A 21,960-nucleotide genomic window follows, 5' to 3' on the forward strand; every position below is an offset into this window, starting at 1 on the left:
GGAAACAAATTATGCTTCTCACACTTTGATGGATTACCAAGGTGGAGAAACACCTGGTGACTCACTAAGCATTTGTTATTTTTATCTTTGTTTATACGTTTCCATATGCAATCAGTTTACTAGCAAACAAATCCCTTGCTCTTATTTTTAATTTCAAACACTGCAAACCAGCTACCTCTAACGCATCTCTTTCTTTGATTTTTTTACATTTGCAATCACCTGCTTCGCTGCTTCAGAGAGGATCTCATTCTGCAATCAGATTCACTAACTCAGCTGGCAATGGTGGAACTGATTCTGCACTGGAGATCTATTGCGAGCTGTGGTTACAGAGCAGAACGAGAACTTGACTAGCCAGCTGCAAGTTGGTGGAGTCTGTCAGCAGCATAGGAGACACACTAGAGAGGCAGCAGAATGTATTGGCTCCTTTTTACTTTGTTTAAACTCAAAAAGGGAACTAGGGAATTCAAATATTTGAAGAGTCAAAACTTTTTTTAATCATTCATTCAGGACAGCATGCATGTGGACGTGCACATGTACAAGAACCTAACCAAGGGAAACACTATAGTCCCACTATTACAACTACAACCTAGAGACATTAGAGAGTGAGTTAGAGATTGCAGGTTCACCAAGTTGTTTCCGTTATGAAAATGACATGCTACAAAGGCTACAGAACAATGTTTAGGTTCCGTGTATGTCCCATGTTTACTCTGTAATTCTGCCTGCCACCAGGTTTGAAGTGTCCCAGAAAAATGGAGGCTCAATTGTGCTACCTAAACACAGTTGACTGCCAATTTAACAGAAAAAGCAGAGGATGCACAATGTTTTAACCTTACCACCTTAAGCAAACTATCTTTTAAAAGCAACAAATATCAGGTTTAAAAATTTACTAGTATGACAGCAGTTCCCCAAACACTGAACAATACAGTTTACAGGCCCCATCTATTTTACACTAAAGCTGAGGAACAGATATAGAGACAGAGAGGAAGATAAAGGATTCAAAACTAAGAGCAAGAGAAGATAAGGATGGACAAAGGGTTGTTTATAGAGAGTGCTTAAGCTGTTGATGATGCTTAATGATGATGAATGATGGGCTCTTGCCTACAACATGGTGCTGGGATCAAATTGCTTGATTATCACGTAACAAATACACTGATGGGAGAGTTGAGGGAGAACAGCAGTGGCAGCTGAGGATGATTCGGTGAATATATAATACCAATTCTGAGCTAATATGTCACTAGCAGGCAGAATATGTGTTGATATTAGACTAGTGTATGAACGCAGAACCTTTTTTATACAAACAGTTTGTTAAATTTTAAAAAAGCAAATTCATGAGGATCAATTCTGACATCTGATTATTCCAAAAATTTGAGCTTAAGCTGCAGAAAGTGTCTTCCATAGGCGGGTGACTGGCTGCCAAAATGAAAAGACAGTGCAGTGCTCCCAACACTGTGGAAGATAAGCAAATGAACACACGGCAGGCAGAGACAGAAAGTAAAAGAGCGAGAGAGAGAGAGAGAGATTGTGTGTATGTGTGTGTGTGTGTGTATAGGCATGTAGGGCAACAAGCCTTGGGATGAATCTGTTCCAGTCTCTTTCTCTCTCCCCTAACCAGCTGAGCCACGGCTGCCACATGCACTCTCTCTTGTACCTCCCCTCTTCCTCTCTCTCATCGTCTCTCTCTTGCTCTCACTCTGTCTCTCTCTCAAACACACACACACACACACACACACACACACACACACACACACACACACACTTAAATCCCTTATGCCTGTAGCGGGAATGATAAATCCCTGCGGAGTCCTGCACTGCACTGCCCTGCCAGAAAGGACGTAGGGCTGGCTTGGAGTGGTCCTTGCTTGGCTGGATGGGCTTTATAGTAAGGAACAAGAAACTATCAAAGAGTAACAACAGAGAAATTTCAATCTCAATCACTGGTATTAGCAGGTACGAGACAGGTGGTGAATTATTTTATTCCCACAGCCCTAGATGACATTACAACTGCGAATGAACAAGTCTATCTTCCAGAGGGAGCTACATGACATTTAAACTTAACATTAAAGCTCGTCATAACTGAAGCAAGGTTTAAACTTCCTGGGCAGACCCCTGCTATGATCTTTTTTGCATGAAACAACGAGCTTGTACAACCTCGCACAGACACACAACATGTTCAGTTTTCAGCCCAGTCAGTTTCAAGAGTGAGCCACAACAAAACAAACGCATCATCAAACCCTTACAGCTACTAAAATGAAATGCAATTCATCAAGTTGTTGCATCCTGTTTTAAACTGACTATGGTGGCAGGAGAAAGCAAGAGTTCACACCACACCAATGCTATTGCACAAAATCAGAGATGTGGAACAATCACATCCAAGGATGTGGTGCGCTCATTTAGTAAACTGCAAGGATTCCCACTGATGTCTCAGTGAAGCAATCACATCCATGGAAAAGAGACAGAAATGCTTATATTCATACTGCATGAGAAAAAACTAAGAATTAACAAGGAGTGTTAGTGGTATTTAACATTTAAGGTTTTTTGTAATTCCAGTCAACATAGGATTACTGATCATTAATCTGTTGTTCGACAGTTTCACAACATCCATCTCAAGACAGAGCACAGCATCAACTGCAATGCAAGGCATTAAACAAAATGTGTGGACTGTTTTGCAAAACTACTACTAGTGCTATGCCACAAAAGCCTCTGGCCCACACTGGGAAATTCAATTTATTCCCTCTATTTTAATGTTGCATTTGAATTCAATCAAAGCAGATATTAATGGGCTAGACTAAAGTTATAATGCCACGATTATAGAAGACAGAAGCAGTCTTTTAAGATCTGCCATGTGACTCAGATTATAGCCGGTGCATCTCTCCCTCCCGCTCCTTCCTTTTCTCCATTTCACTCCTCCGATAACCCCTCCTCCCTCAGAAGGCATTTTCTGTTTTCCTTCTCTCTTTCTCTCTCTGCTATCCACCTGCCCCCTGCTGTGTGTATCTGCCCTGGATTTCCCTCCAGAGATGAAAGGATAAGCAGGTCAGATATCCTTGATAACTGCCACACTTTCGAGTCCCCTGATGTTGAAACATCACAAGCAGCTGCTTTCTTTCAGTGCGTTTACTTAAAGTACGGCACGAGGTGATGCCTACAGCATAACAGTTCACTATCTGGCTCTTCTGCAACATAACCTCTCTTAAAGTAAGTTTACGCTGAGTGTGTTTTAAAAGTTACATTGTGTCTTTTTTCATGGATCAATGCCTAAACATTTGTCCCAGACAAAATAGCATGTTTAGATTGGTCCCAGCCGGGGACAAATTAGCCAAAAAACAAACAAAACACAAAATAACTGAAGTCCAGCTGCACCAACAACCTCCCGGCTGCTGCCTTCAACTGGCATCCCTCTCATCCTATACAAAGACAGCTTAGACCTGCTCTTAAAAGGGCTGAGACAGGACTTTGAATCAAGAGCTAATCAAAGACCCATCTGTAGGTGTGTTTGGGATTTTGGTCTCCTTTGAGGTTCTCAAAAGATCGCAGAGCTGCTGCGTACTCAGACAGCAGAAAGGCAGGACCCACCCTCCACTCATCACTCTTTGCCATGTGCAGATCTCAAAATGACCTTCAGTGAGACCAAGAGTGGGCGAGTGGGCGTCCACAACGCCCAGCATTTGTGCAAAACAGGCTGTACGCAATGACAAACATGTGTAAACGCATCTGCATGTACAAATATCTATTCTATCATGTGACCACATCTGTTTTGAACAATGTCCAGTCTTCATGGATATTCCTAAAAATATTTTGAGAGTTTTTATTTGTTCACACTTGTTAGGGGACAACAAAAGCTGTGTGAAATCTTCATAGAAGTGTATCTGCAAAAACCTGGATAAATAATGAATAAACTCGTGGTGCAACTCTGTGTCAAAGACACAAGACGACACAAGGGCTGATATATTAATCACTTGCCATATTAGCCCCAGTTCTTCAAAAAGATGGAGAGCTTAAGACACATGACAAAAACATCATCAGGACTCTTTTTCTCTCTTTAGCACTTGCTTGTCTAATTGCATTTCCCTCCTTCAGTGATGTAAATGGAGATGTGTAATCATCAAAGCAAAACAGAGGCTGTTCTTGGCCCGCTGTGCAACTCTAATTAATACAACCTCCTCCATCCAAACGTAATTTCCATTTATTTCAGTCCGTCTACTCAAAACACAGCCGTCTAAAAAGCCAGAGGGATGGCTGTTTCTCTAAACTGCATCTCTTTTCTTGTGGTACATTCAAAGAAGTGAGCAGGGATGACTGAAGGCCAAACACACAGAATGAGGCCAACATTTAGTGTAGTGAAGGAAAGTTAAGGCCAACTCCTCGCTGGATTAACGTGTATTCATTTTCAAGTAGTTAGATATCAGTTAAATGACTGATTATATTACATAGTGATTTAATGAAAATCCATAAATGCTAGGTATGACAAGTCTAGTCTTAAAATCATTACTTAAACACTTTTCACTAAATTCTGGAAACAAACGCAGCCAGATATAGTTTCTTTTCTCTTCCCAGTGCCACAACATGACCTTTGGCACCCAATGGAAAGAAGTTTCCCTTTCAGTCTTATGACAGAGACATATTCTCCCCAAACTGTTATTTTATTCTGCAGATCTACCAAAACAAACTGAAAAGCAGCTTGAACTAAGATTAGGGTAGATAAAAGGCTTTACTCTTATTCACTCTAATATCCTTATAACAACTGAGTGGAAGTTAAATGCTTATAATAAATCACACTAACCCAATGGCACACTAGCAGTGGACAGTATTGTGCAATAACACCACTGACCTCTGAGACATGAGGCCAACACACCCACATATGTAACTCTATTCCAGAAACAATGCACCACAACATTTTATTACAGTTGATCATCAACTGTGGAATTCTGTGGACTGTGACAAATACCGGTGCGGCATAGGAATCCAGCACTACTCATTAGTGGGAGTTAACATGTGGCTATTGATGCTGGACTGCAAATAACGTTAAGAGCACAGCTAACAGCAGGAATACAGGAATGTTAGCACGGTCAAACAGAAGGTATAAGTTTTATTATTGACAGTGGAAGATGTAATTTTAAAAAAAAATAAAAAAATTTGGGCGTTTTTTTTGGCTCTGTTTCTTGAATTTGAAAAGAAGACCCTTGGTTTTGAGAAGTGTGAACAGTCTGCCTACAGGAGAGAGGTTGAACGTCTGGTGTCCTGGTGCAGCCACAACAACCTGGTGCTGAATGCCCAGAAGACAGTGGAGATTATTGTGGACTTCAGGAAGCACACAGCCCCACTCCCCCCCATCATCCTGACTGACACCCCCATCACCTCTGTGGACTCATTCCGCTTCCTGGGTACCACCATCACCCAGGACCTGAAGTGGGAGCCCACCATCACCTCCGTCATTAAGAAAGCCCAGCAGAGGATGTACTTCCTGAGGCAGCTGAAGAAATTCAACCTGCCAACACGGACGATGATGCAGTTCTACACTGCAATCATCGAGTCCATCCTCACCTCCTCCATCACCGTGTGGTATGCTGGAGCTACTATCAGGGACAAACAGAGACTGCAGCGTGTTGTGCGCTCTGCTGAGAAGGTGATTGGCTGCAGACTCCCATCTTTGCAGGACCTGTACACCTCCAGGACATTGCGGCGTGCAGCTCGGATCTCAGCTGACCCTTCTCACCCTGGACACAGTCTGTTTGACCTGCTCCCCTCAGGCAGGAGGCTCCGGTCCATTCGCACCAGAACCTCTCGCCATAAGAACAGTTTCTTCCCCTCTGCTGTTGGACACATGAACAATAACCATATGACTGTTCCCGCTACTAACACATGACCCTACGCTGTGTTCACTGCATCATTCCATGATTGGCACTGATCACCACCTGCACTCATGTATATATCTTTCAACGTAGCACTCTTAATTCTTATTCTCATGTATATATCTCATGTATATCTCATGCACATATCTTTCTACGTAGCACTTTTAATTCTTATCCCTACTTTTATTTTTTTCCATGTCTATTTAAGTGCTATTTATGACACTATGTTTGCACTGAAGCACCGCAGCAATTTCCTAATGTTGTAAACCTGCTCAACATTTGGCAATAAACCCCTTTCTGATTCTGATTCTGATTCTGATTATCCAAAGCTGAAACATAACCTTCCCATTAGGGATTGTTTCTGGCATGAGTTTTGAACACAAAAATATTAATTATGTTACAAAATTGTATCCTGTTTTTTTAAGCTGTTTTTTATCCAAAATATATTTTTTTGTGTTGTTGTTTTTTTTTACCTCCGCATGATAGGATGTAATGGGTGATAAGGCACCTAAGAAGATTTTTGTTGAACAACAACCTTTTAAAAAGAATGTACTTTCAAGTACCAGGCATGAAACTGATAAAACGTGTTAGCTGTTGCGATTAGACAATACTGAACAAACAGGAAAAACATGCAAAGCCAAAGATGACTACAGCCACAAAGAACTCTATAAATAATAAACAGTAACGAGCCCCCTGCAAACTACGTCAGGTTAAACAAGCATGTCGCAACTGTACCAAAACTACGTGAGGGTGATCTTCCAAGAAAAGTCAAGCAGTTTCCAGTAAAAATCTAACAGTATTTTTGTTTTAAATACCCATCCCTGCTTCCCATAACTAGAAAGTGTTAAATTACACCAATTCATCAAACTGAGCCATGAACTGGAGAATTGTTCAACAGCATCGACTGGAAACTGTCCCAACAACTACATAGATAATGAAACAGGAGGCTAACTGACTAGTCTGAAAATAAGAAAACACAAAAAAAGTGTGGCTAACATTTGCAGTGCTAGCAAGTCTACACACTCGCTTTCTTTAAAATGGGCATCTGTGTTTATCTTGCATTTCATTCTGCCACAGCCCATTTTTATCTTCTAGATGACAATACAATACAAAACATCTATCCTACTTTCCAACTTGAATAATACTGGCGTGGCATGACAGTTTGGCCACACCAGCTTTTATCCACTGGTGCCAACTATCAAAGGTAACAAGCTTGACTATCTAGTGAAATAATCAACCAACCTGCCCTTACTACGTGTAATGGTCAGACAACTGTGGTTCTTCAACTCCCGCCTTCATCAGTGTTACTAAACCTATAGTCATTCCATAATAGTAGTGGATGTGGGCTATTGTTGCTTAACTACTAATGCTAACACTTTTTCCAGACAGCACAGAAAAGCTTTTATTCACAAATATATAAAGAAAATGTTAGCTAGTTTAATTAAGTTAGCAATCATGTTACAGCTAAACAAAAGATATTTTCTTCCCTTTTTGGTCTATCTGAGTTTAATCAGTAAAACTGGCTGCTTGTGATCTAGCAGGGTGCTAAAAGTAACCAGCTGAAACTGCCATCGTGATGGTAGTTTCACTTTAAACAGACAGTCCTACCTGCTGTAGTAAAAGTCAGCGTTTCAGCACAGATTCCCCAAGAGACAGAGAACAACTGAAGATTGAAGAGCTAATTTTACACCAATCAGCATATTAACCACAGCGGGCTCATTACCAGCCTCAAGTATCACTCAGTAGTGAGTTGTATGAGAAGGTGTGACTACAACCATAAGATACAGTACAGCATGTCGTCATCAGCTCGCATGAGGGAGGAGGTTTCGTCTGACTGGAACAACCGCCCAAACCTGAATCTCACTACTTGTGATAGACAAACACAGCACATTCCTAACTCGTCAAAGTGAGGAAAAAACTAATAAACAGTAAAACCCTAAAAGACAAAAGACTACATAATCGTCGGGAGGTGTTTTAGAGCCAACATGAGGTCTAATCTACTTAAATTCTCTTTCCAGAATTTTTTTTATTTAGACATGAGTAAAATACAAGTGGTTTATAAAACAGCACAATCACATGTGTGTAACTGTTTTGCTAATAAACGCCTGGTATACATCATACCATCAGTACATAGCTTACATTTTATATAAACTAGGAAATTATCAAGGCTTAGCAGATATTTAGACAGATGAATGGATAATTACACACAGCAGGGACCTGAGAGGCATGCTATGGGACGTCCCAGTACAATCAACTTAATTTAGAGTTAGACCACCTACAATAAGACTGCTTCTTACTTATGGAAAGTGGTGTTTTCATCAAAAGTGTAGTGTTAAATCCCCCACAAACTCAATGTACTTTGTGGTCTGATCCATTCTTGGGTCTCTGAAATGTAAAGAAAGGAAGATCCCGTAGCAGAATTCCTGCCTCAGAGGCTCACTTACTTTTCATATCCATGGGGATTTCCTGCCACCCTTTTAATAAAATGAGGACTAAAAATCAACAGGTAGCTCAGCTGAGACATGGTATAAAAACCACCAGGCGATTTAACACGGACAATCAATAAAAGACAGATTATTTTAATCTAGCTCACTAGAAACTGCATAGTTGCTTGCAGGCTGTGTTACAAGGTGTGGATTTCAAAACACCCTCTGAGCCACACACACACACACACATACACACAGATGAAAACACCACCACCACTAAGCATCCTTCACTACCACAAGCCTACTGATATTCTACAAACTTATAAACAGCTGATTGGCTGGAAAATTCACCTTTGTTTGTATTTTGGCCGGTGCTAGCCTTCCAGTATATCATTCGCGTTACATAAGCCAGCAGCATAATGTCCACACAAGATTTTTTTTTCCCTGTCAGGTACCCACCTTATTTGAAGCTCTGGAGGTCATTTCCCCCGCTATTCCGGTTGAAAAGTGGCAGCTTAAAAGTTGTCCCTGTCTCTGTTTTGATAATCACTTGGCTGAGTGCGCTATTTTCCCTCCAGTCCAGTTCACTTTTCGCCCAGCTGCCGCCACGCCGGGCTACGTTGTTATTTTATTTGATCCAGGACGACGGGAAACGCCACGAATAGCCGTGTGGAAAGTCTAAAGTTCATTATCTTATCTTCGCCACCAGAATCGTTAGTCCACTCGGGTACAAAGTCATGGAAGAAGTGTGGGTTGTGGGGATGGAGAAAAAAAGGGAAGTACGACCCAAACAAGACCTCCTTACTTTGGTATTTCCGTCGCTAACCTCTGGATGAAAAGTTGGAAAGAGTAGGCATCACCAGGACGGTGTGCAGCAATGGCAGGCTGAGTAAACCTTTCCCTGCTCTCCGCTCACTGAGCAACGGCCGTGTCGTCTCTGTACGGAGCGGACCATTGCGCCTAAGTAGGGGTGTGAGTTCAGGGGGGAAACAGAGGCATCACGCATTTACTTTATTTATGACCATCCTATCATCATTTTCCTGTTAAACTTTACTCATCCGTATATTATTACCTCATCGTGTTTTTGTTTTTATTCTTGTTCTGAATCTACTTTTACCGCTGCCGATAAAGTGCACACCCCCACTATCGCTTGGAATTAACAGTCCGGGATACAATGAGGAGAAGCGACGCCGCTGTCCCTGCTGATGCTGAATGCTCACTTTCCCTGTGTGACGAAGGGAATGGTTTATTACACAAGGACTACTGCAGCCTTCCAAATCTTAATTTTGTGGGAGAGGGAAATCGCAGCTTGCACTCTGTTTATAAATACACCTTTTGGGCCTTTTTTTTTTAAGAGAAGTGAAATTCACCGCATATCGGCGTGGAAAAAAAAATAGGCCACGGGATGCCTGCCCTTAGAGCAAAACAACGTGAGCAGAATATCTAAAGTTAGTTGCATAAGGAATGATCGAGACTCTATCCCCTGTCCTTTGTGTTTTTGTGGGTCGTATTGGGGCAGTTAGCTTGGCAGATTACAAAATGAGTCGATAAACTAAATAGGGAGACCGTATTTAAAAGCACGTGTAGGTACAGCCGGTGTTTGCGGTTGATAAGTCACCTCACAGGAAACCCCAAAAGCCAATGCAGTGAAATTTCTATGACTTCCTAAACCAGAACCCGCCCTCAGGATGCAACAATCTCAGTTTGCACTGTTTCACAGTTTACTTCTCTTTCCAGCAAACAATGGCCTTTGAAATATTAAAATAGGCTAGAGGAGAAGAGATGACGAAGCAGTGGCACACAACTAAGTTTTCAGTGTCCAGCCATACGGTGAACGTGAAGAGGAGGATATAAACACAAAGACACACCCTGTTTTTTTCCAAACAAACCGAGCAATCTCACCCCCCCAATCTAGCTCCTCTAATGATCACTTCCTCTGTGCCTCAAACGTGGAGGAGGGTTTGGAGACAGTGTAGGTGGTCTAAGGAGTTAATTCCACCAGATCTAATCCAACAAGGAAAAAAAATACCACCAAGCAGAAGTGTCAGGTTATATATTGAAGACTGCAAGTCAATGGTCACCACTGGAAAAGGCTAGGTCAAGTTGAGAAGAGGATCAACACAGACAAAGAACTCTAAAGCCTGCAGCCATAATTAACACAGGGACACACATGACCACTTTTAAAGTATATTAAAGGAAAAGATTCCTGGTAACGTTTTCACAACAGTCTTGCAAAAGTGCATTCACAAAACAGGCAGAAAAAACCCCCCATTTAAACCAGGGCATACGTACTAGTATGGATGCAAGTCGCTCGCTCCTCCTGAAGCTCCTTAAACGCCTGTCAGGATCCATCAGGGCAGACAGCAGGATGTTTAACATGGTCACTCAGGTGTCAACTAACAATAATTTAAAATCAAAATAGGCAATTTGAAAAAAAAAAATACAACTAACCGCCTTTAAAAATGGCACTAAAATGACAAAAAACCAGAAGTAATTCCTCTGCTGCTCGCAGCTCACTCTCATCAGCAGCTGTGATGGTACCTCAGATGTTCTTACAGAGAGGATCGGGACATTAGTGACACGTGTGATCAAAGCTATCTTTGTCCTCTATGCTTGCATCCCTGATCCCATCTCTATTTTTTCTTTCTCACTCTCACAAATACACACACACACACACAAGCTAGGAGATGTAGCTCTTTTTGGACAACAGGCAGCTTCAAAGCTCAGGTGCGCTCATGGAAGAGCAGGCACATGGAAAACAAAAGCGAACATGCAGACCTGCATTCGGCTGGAGCACATCACAAGGTTCACTCAACCCTGCCGCTCCTGCAGCGAAAAGCCTAATGTAGAGTGAAACCGCTTAATGTGCACCGCACACCCCAAAAATGTAAAACCGGATGTAGATGCGCCTACAAACATCGAGGCACTGAATTACACTATGATGAATAAAGAAGAATGCAATGTTTGATCTATACCAGTTGTTTAACACGGGAGAAAGCTCCTGAGCAGATGCTGACTCCCTGTTTTCATCTGTCCTGAGTTAGGAGTCTCTGAGAGGCCATCTGATCCCTCCTGCTCTCTGTTGACTCAAGGCTGCTCTGCAGATCCAGCACGGGTTTCTTTGTTTCTTTATGCTAATAGAAACCTTCTGGACAGACAAGAGCAACCGAAGTTCTCTATGTCACACAAGTGAAGTATAGCTAATCCACAGCTTTGACAATAATAAAACTGTCAATATGCAGGTATCATATTTTTTTTAATTATTATACACAACTGTGTGTGTTGCTTTTTCAGGGAGATTTTGCAGTGAGATTAGTTTACAATCCAATCAGTTGCAGTTTTATACTTTAAATATACTTTTCAACTGGATTTTATGAAAGAAGAAGAAAAAAGTACAAGGGGAAGGGGTGTGGTATGAATCAGTAATGATCAGCATATAATGTCACATTTCTGGTAAGAGGTCAATTGTTTTTAACCAGATTAGTATCATATGACAGGATTAGTAGGCATCTCACCAATGCACTCCTGACCTTCTAGATCAATATTGCTCAGGGTTTGTGAGGACTTAAGCTTTGTGTGGAGTTCAGGATTGTGGGATTTGATTTCAGTGTTTAGTGAAACAAGAACTTATTCAATGAATTCTCTTCTTAACCAAATACTTTGGCCTGGGTTCATTTCTGTCATTCATATAGAAAAAAGTTCAAAGTGTCTGTTGATTACACATTTAGATTGCGTGTCATATGTCGTAGGAAATTTTAGGTGAAAATAACATAAAAGTATTTGCTGTTCTCTCAGTTTCCCTCCTACCTTTCCCTCCTCGCGCGCGCGTGTGTGTGTGTGTGTGTGCATGTGAGAGAGAGAGACAGAGAGAGGAAGAGAGAGGCGTTATTCTTGCACTAACTGCTCTCATCATTCAAGGTTTCAGCCAGTAGCAACAACATGAAGTGCTGCAATGTAGCCTTTGTGTAGTCAAGTAGGACAAGAAGACAAAATACACATGTCATTGAGTGCAAGAAGTGCAACACACACACACTCAAATAGACACTGTGAATCTAGAAGTACAGAGTTAAACTAAAGGAAATTAGGAAATTTAAGGATAGGAACTTTAAATAAATTCTTATCCTTCAATTGTAGTCAAAACCTAATGATGCTGTGTGTCCATCAAACCCATGGGCACACGCTCACACATGTGGGCTCAGGAATTCAAGAAACATGGATTTAACATGTCATAAAAAATAGTTTGATCTCCAAGGTCAAATTTATTGATCCATAAAACCATGAAAATCAAAAACAGACATTCCACTGTGCAGATAATTCAGAACACGGGGTAAAAAAAACAATAGTATAACAAACTGCCCAGAGCCTTTCATTATCTGAGCTGATATCTCACCACATGTCAGAAAAGGGTTCTCGCAGAGGACACACAGTGCCGAGGAGTTCACGCTCATAGCCTCTAAACCTGTTGACGCGACCAGTCATGCGGCCCTTCTTTCATGAGTCATCAATCAAGCCCGATTACATACAGCACACATTATTTTGGAGGAGCTTTGCACAGATAAACCGAAACAAGAATGGCATTATTTTTAAAAGCAGCTGGCTTGTCGTCCCTGCCATTGTCAGTTATATATATATTTTTTTATCCAAATCATTCACAACCACAGTGGAAGTTAGCGTGCGCGAGAACAGTCTGAAGTGCTGTTATTTCGAGCGACACTTAGTTCCACTTCTTCTTGTGATGAAGGGAAGAAAAAAAAGAAGCTTTTGGAGTACTAAATTTACCACGGTGGGTCAGTGGCTGATAGTAGTGAAGCTGGCTCCTTTTAATCTTCTGAAAACATTTACTCCAAGAGGCAGCCTGTGATCAACCAACCAAGAAAGTTTTCCTCTTTCTCTCTTCTCATCAGACAGGAGCTGCTGTGCCTTTTATAGCTGGAGAGCAGAAGCGGTGCTGCAGTGAACCTGGCTGAACTTCACTCTGCTTCTCAGTAAATACCTGCAGTACAGCAGCTCAGCAAGGGACGGCCAAAGTTAAGCCTCATTGCAGGTCTATCAAATAACCATTCAGCAGGGTGATAAGATTTTCTTCCCCTCAAAAACCTAAATACAGACTGTCAGATCACTATTTCTGTGTAGTGTGTGGGCCACACCCGTTAACACTCGCGTGCTTTACAAATCTGTTACTGAAACTAAGCCATTACGTCTTGCTTTACATCCACATGACAGCCCCACTGTTTGCTGCAGAATGAGACAATAAATTGAAAACATGTCAAATCTCATGCTGCAATTCTCTCAGCTCAATCTAGTGTGTGTGTTTGTGTCTCGGTGTGTGTGTGTCTGTGTGTGATTTCCCGGTAAATACCTCATGAACAACAATTCAAGCTTTTCCTTTCATTGTTGCTCTGGCATACAATGCAAATGCAACTTCAAGCAGCACTTTGTTGCTACCCAGTCCAATTTGTTTGTTAAGATAAATGGATTACAGTGCGCCTGTGCCAAGCCAGTGTGGCCTCCAAATCATTACGCAGATACAAAGTGCCGAGTGTTTTTCCAAAATTTCATACCACAATCCATGCAGGCTGATAATAAAATAAAGCAACTTGTACAAAAGAAAAAAAAATAGGGAAAAGAGCAAGTAAGAAAAAAAACCACAGAAGCGTGTCAAATAACTTTCACCTTGGCTGCAGCTGTATGTGATTTTTATCACCCACTTACACACTAAGGCGCACTAGGTTACAGCTTGGTGCATGAAATCTGCTGACATGGTATAAGAGTTTTCCAAGCTCCTTTGTTACGGGAGATAAAAGAAACTCAAAAATATGTTAAGGGAGTGAGAATAGGTACAGAAAAAATACATAAATTCAAAGAAAACATGCACGAGTCTGTAAAATGGAAACTTTCGGTGATCTTTTATAACAGTGGAGCTGCAGAGAGAAAGTGCTTAAAAAGGGAAAACTCTGAGTTAACAGTGCATTAGTGCAGTGAACTACTGAAAATCCTCACATTACATACACATTGGGAACCGTGAATGGCCTTAATATTTGCCACTGCAAGCCCTAAAACCACTGTTGACTAGTCCAGGAATTCTGGAAGCAATTCCCGCAAACAGTTTGATAAAGTTGTCAAGTATGGCCGATGTTTACCTGTGCTCAAGGTCACAGAATGAATGTGTCACAATATTTTGCACGCTTAGCTTCCTCAGCCCACATAATTTGTTACCATGACAAGAGGACATTCACCTTTCCTTCAGCCAGAGTTCTTCCAGAAGGTGCTTGTCAGCTGGAGGTTACACCGCAAACTATTATGTCAATGTAGTAAATTCCTCTTTTAAGGCTTTACCGGGTCTAAATTACAAAAATAAAACAGCCAAACAGTGGCACTGGTGTCGGAGACGTGCTATTAGTTCAATTTTAGCCTCGCAGAAAAATACAGCAATTATCCCATACTGTTTCTGCATATCACCACAGACCACAGGGTTAAGGGGTGTAATAAAAGGAGCAGTTAAACTGTCCGCCATCAATTCCAATAAAGGCTCACCTCAGGCTATAATAACAGTCCAGAAACAAAATGTGTACTGTGCAAAGTTTATTTTCTTTATCATCATAAATCACAACACAAATAGAAATACATTCAAATCAAGAAGAATTAGGATAATGAGACTTTTTCCTTTGCTCGTGCATTATTCTACCAAGCTGGATATGAAACAATACAACAGCTATATTATTACAATATATCTGTAATTCATCCTAACAATTTTAGGTGAAGCAGGGCAGAACATCATATGTCAACATATGAGTCTGCAGTCAGCAGGCATCAACACACAGCTGGTTACTTTCCTGGTGACCTTCTCCATCCTGAAGTCAGCTTCACTTTATGTTTTTTTCAGAAATGTATTGTTTTCTGTATTGAAACCTAACAGCTGAGAATTGTTACATGTGGCCATAAAAGGTCTGCGTTTGCTTTGAATATATAATGTAGCTGAACCGCTCCATTGCCTGTCTAAACAGGAGCATGACTTCAACACTGTGCAGCCAGCGTCACTACTTTGACTTTGCACTTTTATGCCAGAACCAGTGTGTTTCTATTCAGCCAAATTAAAGAAAAATGCAGTACTCTCCGAACATTTTCAGCGTGCCAATAACCGTTGGCTACAGATCAGAAGTGATGCCAAGCGAAGGATGTCTTGCTCTCCAAAAGGCAGTGACTTTGCGCGCGTGCAAATGTCAGCGTGTCAACATATGTCGGAGGCCACGCATGTGTTGAATCTCCGTCTTAATAAATAGGCAGCTTTGGAGACAAGACCTCCAAATCTGCCCCACTTAAACTGAGAGTCAGGATTATATCTTGGTAAGTCCAACAGCTGCAGCTCAAGTTACTGTGTTGACAGCGGGCAGCAGGCACCAAAATGCCATTTGACACATACTCTAAGTGGCATGTAATTGATTTTCAAGGAAGAGTGAAGACTTACAAGGCTAACAGAGGGGGCAACTGCACATTTCAGGCTGTGTGAACACAACTAACCTCTGTTAGAAAGAAGATTTACTTTGCTGCTATCCAACAGTCGCTCATGTAAACCTGAAACTCAATACCGATGCTTTAGAAAACATAAAAACAAGTCAGTAAGTCAGTATTTTTAAAACAAAGAAGTAAATAAAGGCTTTTAAGGACCAGGTTTTAGGCATTTAGTGTCATTTCACTGTTTGTCTCTATGTGCTTATGTATTTGTGTATAAGACACAGTTGAAAGGAATGGATCCACTCACTCCATCTAACTGTTTAACTTTTCTGGCTGACCAAAAGAAAAGAAATTCTATATGCTGGCATGCAAGTTACACCACTTTTTGTAATGGCAACAGGGAACTTACAACCCTGAACACAAACATGTTTGTATTCAGGGTTGTTTTTTCTCAAGAACATGTTGCATCCATATAAAGTTACCTTACAAAGATACAGTATCTAGAAAAAGGAGCAAGCTGCTATGAGAGCATCTGTTCTGAAATTGTCACTTTTAATCACAGGAACAGATACAGAGTTAGAGAAACATCAGTATTTGATAATTACTTTCTTTCTGAGCAACGTGAAACTGCCATAACTGATAAGAGACTAGTTCATTTTCTCACAGAACAATAAGTCTTTAACATTTGCTTTGTCTGACTAACCATGACCCCCCCCCCCTCCAAATCTTTAGTTCATTATCACATACAACAAAAAAAATATCAAACTAGCCAATCACGTGCCAACATCTGAATGCATTTAGACATGTACACAGTGTCAAGACGACCTGCTGAAGTTCAAAGCGAGCAAGATGATTTAAGTTATTTTGAATGTGGTTGTTGGTGCCAGATGGGCTGTTATGAGCATTTCAGAAGTATTTCAGAAATTGCTGGGAAAATCCAAACCAGCCATCTCTAGGATTTACAGAGAATTGTCTAAAAAAGCGAAAATATCCAGCAAGTGGCAATCCTCTGGGCAAAAAATGCTTTGTTTATGCCAGAGGTCAGAGGGGAATGTTCCAGACTGCTTTGAGCTGATAGGAAGGCAACAGTAACTCAAATATCCACTAGTTACAACCAGGGTGTGCAGAAGAGCATCAGTGAATGCACAAGTCAAATCTTGAAGACGATGGGCTGGAACAACAGAAGACCACACCAGGTGCCACTTTTATCAGCTAAGGGCAGAAAGCTGAGGGTGTAATCCACACAGGCTCGCCAAAATAAGGCAGAAAAAGAGTCGAAAAATGTTGCGTGGTCTGATGAGGGTTGATTTCTGCTGTGACGTTTAGATGGAAGGGTCAGAATTTGGCATAAACAACATGAAAGCATGGATCCCTAACAGGAGATTCACATCATGGATGTGCAGCTAACAAATCGCCAGCAACTGTGTGATGCTTCCATCTGTCATGTCAATATGGAAGAAAATTCAGCGACTTTTTGAGTCAATACCATGAAGAGTTACTGTAAGACAAGCTCTGAAGCCAAAAGCAGGTCTGACCTCATACTAGGAGGTGTGATCACTACTTTCCAGCTAATTATGTCAGTAAAGTATTTGTACATTTTTACAGAGTATCATAACTGAGAAAAAGTCTTCCTTTATTATGCTGACAGGACAAAATCATGAGGAGATCCCATGTTCTAGAGGAAGGAAACTGATAAAGGAAAGGCGAGACACTGAAAGGAGAGAAAAAATAATTTGTTAGGAGGACTATGAAGTGAAAAAGAGCAGAGGAAAGCTAAAACAGGAAAAAGTAACAGGAAAAGAAAGAAATTAAAAGTGAAGACTAAGTTTATTGCAGAAAGAGGGAAAGTAGTAAGAGCTGATGAGTAGAGAACAGTAGGTGGGGTAACACAAACAAAGATTGGGCCAAGCTACACAACAGTGCGAAAAAAAAAAAGAAGATGAATGAGGAAATGTCTCAAGTCCAGTGAGCTCGGCAATGGCCTGAATAAAGGGCGTGCAGCTCACCCCCAGTCGGTGACTCTTCCCATGGTACTGCCTGTTACTGTTACATTCCAGCAGTATGAAGCTGCTCACACTGGGCAAAGAAGCGGCAACAGCAGGAGCTTCCAGAGAAACAGGCACAGGCAGGAGAGGCTGAGATGTGCCTGTCGGACAAAAGCGGCTGTAATTCAGTAAAAAAAAAACCCATTGAATTAACTTCAAAAGCAAAATAAGTGGTTAGTTGCTGCGCGGTAAATGTGATTTAATGGTTCACTGATAACGAGGTAAATGCGTTTCTCCTTGTGACTGGCAGATAATACCGAGGGGAACATCAAATCTGAGTTCCATTTGCAAAAAATAACGTTTGTGCTCCTTTTTTTAGCGTCGATTAAGCGTTTCGAATGTGATACGGTAGATTAGGAGAATGAGAAGCGAATTGAGCAGCTTGCTGTGTATTCGCTCTCCTTATCGACACAAATCACTTCAGCGAGAGTCTCAGCAGAGACAAAGGGCATTCAGCTGGACTTGAAAATGACTAAATATAGTCTGTGTGTGTTTGATAAGTGTTCTGACCTGTGATGACCAAAATCTCTCTGAACTCAACTGAATCATGCCCCTCCACTGCCACTTAACCCTTCCCATCCTAAGCTTATGACATCATACCGCTCCTCCAGTGAAAGGACCATGCTACAAGAAGACACGATGGTCCAACGGAGGACGGAGAGCGGTGGAGGATGGGTACCAAAGCTAGCACGCCAGCCAGAGAGGCGGATGGAGACACGGCAGCCACAGGGGCCGCTTCTAGCCTGGTGGTGATGAGATGCGATGGGACCCGACCCTGCAGAAGCCCCAGCCAGTGTGTTAGCTGACTAATCCTCTAGCCGTCCAGTGCCAGGATCCAGACTCATCAGCTTTGGTGTTCCCTTGTCAGACTCATTTTTATAACGTCCCACTGGTCAATTCTAACCTCTAATGCCCAACACAACAGCCCCTAATGCCAAGTGATTATGGAGTGCTGTTTTAGCACATTTGTTGCCTGAAAAGAAAGAAAGAGCCACAAGGCAATGGCCCTGGCTCTCTGTTTAGAGGACGAGCCTGATGAACTCAGCACAAAGGGGGCTGACCAAAAAAAGCTGTTCTAAGCCACCTTTCTGATGGTGGACACTGTGGGGCCTGAGCTGGGTCAGGACTGAGTTGGGTGGCGGGCAGGGATTTACAATATCCTATCCTCCAGTATATAGCCAGTTCCTGTGAGCTCATTGAACGCACACATCCGGATCCACCGGGCAAACAGAGCATTTGCATATATTTGATTTTAAAGTCTGTAGTGACACGTGGATGGATGCCAACCTGGAAAGCGGATATGTACATTTTTGTAAACAACAGGAGTGTAACAGCAAACTTAGTGGTTCTGAACCATTTGACGCGTCCTGCAATCCATATGACACCTGTGGAAACTGTCATAGTCTAAGAGGTGAAAGTGTGCAAGCTCAACCTGGAGCATTCTGGTTTTTCCCTCAAATATCGCCCCTTCAGAAGCAGAAAAATGTTCACACACAATTTTATTAATCCTTTACAATGAAAATAAAGCTCTGATTATAATTTAGTGAATTTTGTAACTAATTAGCAGTGGCCCACAATTCTAAAACTGAGCTATTGAAGCATACTAGTGGCATGAGCTGGGAATACATTAGCCCTCATAAAAATGTGCACGCCAGCTATTTTTTCCCTGATCACCAACTGTAGGTGAATGAATCTGTTAGTGAATCTGAATCATTTCTAAATCGATAGGCTTGTGCTTTTCAATCTGCATACTGCCAGGCCCACATTTCTCCATTTTTAGAGCATTTACCACAAGCTTGAGGGGTGAAAGTGGAGAAGCTGTGGTACAAGAGAAGCCTGGCAGCTAAAAGCAAAAAAGCATGATAACTTTACAGCTGAAGAACGCGAAACAATCCAAATGTCCGAGGAGGAAGCCACAAAATGAACACATTTCCAAAGTGTTACAATAACTGCATTTGGGTTGCAGTACAGTGAATGTCCTGGCACACACACTGTGACATCATAAATGATGCCAAAGCTTTTATTGGACTAGGAAAAACACATATTTTTGAGTTTTACTTAATTTTGTTTATGCTGATGTGTTGTAAAACTGGAAAATAATGAACCTATTCTTATTCTTGTTTTTATTATTATTGGGGGGGTGTTTAACTGTTTTAAGATTCTCTGAAGCACTTCTAAATTTTTTCACATAACATCCCAGATTTGTGCGTGACTCATTCGTTGGCGTGGTCTAAGCACAGATTTGTGTGAATGAAGCCCATTGTTTCTAATGTTGTATGACCCCCTTAAACTCTCAAAATACACAAAATGAACTTGCCCTTTTTTTAAGAGTCACATGAGAGAATTTTGGAATATAATACGTTTTTTTTGTGCCACATTCTAAAATAGAAGAAAGAAATTTGTTAAAAATGGCGGCGTGAGTACATTGTTGTTGCGTTTGCTGCACCGCCAACAGGGAATGTAGGCTTGCGTAGAGTTGTTATCTGCCTCTGTTTGCTTACAGCTCTTTATCACCTGGGGCCTCCCTCAGCTGAACTAGTGCCACTGGCCTAACCATGTGACATGTACAGTAAACAGCATATGGAAGCAGCACTGCCAGGATAACAACACCAGGGATCACTGAGTTAAAAAAAAAAAAATACACCTACAAAACACCACAGCCTCACTTTACCGAGCAGACAAGCCAGCTGAGTTTTGCTTTCATAGATCTGACAGGTTTTACAAATCTGAAAGATAGTATTATAATTACCTGCCTATTACACATTATATTAAGTCTTGAGCCAACCCCATTTCATTATATTGCACCAGGAAAATGAGAAACAGGTGGCACAATTTATTGAAATAGGTGCAAATAAACAGCAATTCTACCACTCTTGAAAGTCAATATTTGCTATGACCACCTTCTACACAGCATGAGCTTTCTTAGGCAAACTTTCTTGTAAATCCTTTAAGCAGTCTTCAGGAATAGTTCTCCAGGCTTCTTGAAGGACATTCAAAGCTTCTCTTTGTGCTCTATTGTGGGTTTTTTCGAACCAGGTATGCTTTTACTGTATTAATACAGTGTGTTTGGGATCATTGTCATCGTCAAACAAATACTGTATAGTGGATCAAAATGTGACCAAACATTTTTGAGTTCATAATTCCATGAATTTTGAAAAGATCCCAAACACCCCTGGCTAAAATGCAGCCTGAACCTGGGATGCCATCCCTCACCATTTCTGATGAGGCTTCAGTGAACAGCATATGGATCAACTGAGGGTCCAGATGCATCTTAAGGACATGACTTTCAGATACTGTTTATCTGTTGTACATAGCTTTTTTTTTTAGGGCTGCCACTTCTTCTAATCTCCACTTGTCCACACTGCACAACAAGCTAAGTGGAGGCTTTATAAACACCCCCCCCCCCCCCCCCCCAAAAAAAAGAAAAAAAAAAAATCATGGTTCAGTACAAGAATTGCTTGGAAAAATGCAACCAATGTCCAAAGGAAACTTTGAAGGACCTTCAGAAACCCTGGAGAACTTTGCTCAAGACTGCTTTAAAAAATGAAAAGAAAGTCTGGCTCCTTGGAAACAAAATAAAAAGAAATTAGAGTTCGGCTCATAATTCCATGAATTTTGAAGAGATTCTCTAAATCAAAATTCATTAAAAAATCAAAATTCATATCACATCTCTCTACTGTGAGACGACACTTTAAATACACCAGTGAATATTTTTAAAATGATGAAGGATTTAAAAACTAGTCTAATAGGTGCTACGTGTGTGTGTGTGTGTGTGTGTGTGTGTGTGTGTGTGTGTGTGTGTGTGTGTGTGTGTGTGTGTGTGAGGGAACATTATGCAGACCACAGCTACAAGGCTGTGATTAGTTCTGTTGTCATGCTGTTAGTCAGTGTGTAATGTGCAGGGGCAGCAGTCCTGTGGGAAGGTCAGATTGCATGACACATTACAGGACAACAGGATTTTCTACCAGAAAGCATCTGGATCACAGCAGTTAACCTTTGCTTAGATATATAAATGTTAAACTGTAAAAACAGCTTGACTTTTTAAATACTTAAAGGAAACATCTCTTCCATTCAGCTTTATTCATCAAATGAATTTAACTTGAATTTAATGTAACTCTGATTTGTTGCATGGTAAGCCTAGTCTTAAATCTATAATAGTAGAACTAGTAAAAGGATGAAAACAATCAT

At 41.2% G+C, this 21,960-nt stretch overlaps 2 protein-coding genes across 17 annotated transcripts in view; one reads left to right on the forward strand and one right to left on the reverse strand.

The window, feature by feature from the left end:
• sord (sorbitol dehydrogenase) overlaps window positions 1–21,960 on the forward strand; it is a 278,112-nt gene that overhangs the window by 182,753 nt on the left and 73,399 nt on the right. The gene's annotated exons all lie outside the window — the stretch shown is intronic.
• tjp1a (tight junction protein 1a) overlaps window positions 1–21,960 on the reverse strand; it is a 104,211-nt gene that overhangs the window by 41,636 nt on the left and 40,615 nt on the right. For 2 of the 16 annotated variants that reach the window (XM_080296325.1, XM_026166863.2), the window contains exon 1: window positions 8,735–9,182. The exons of 13 other annotated variants lie outside the window; for them this stretch is intronic. In XM_080296325.1, the coding sequence (XP_080152451.1) occupies window positions 8,735–8,758 (24 nt within the window). In that variant the 5' untranslated portion in view covers window positions 8,759–9,182. Of the gene's footprint in view, window positions 1–7,457; window positions 7,564–8,734; window positions 9,183–21,960 lie in introns of those variants that run through there. One more of the 16 variants, XM_026166874.2, reaches the window with a different exon arrangement.

The sequence above is a fragment of the Astatotilapia calliptera genome, chromosome 1 (assembly GCF_964374335.1).
Source record: "Astatotilapia calliptera chromosome 1, fAstCal68.1, whole genome shotgun sequence".
Classification (NCBI taxonomy): Eukaryota; Metazoa; Chordata; class Actinopteri; order Cichliformes; family Cichlidae; genus Astatotilapia; species Astatotilapia calliptera.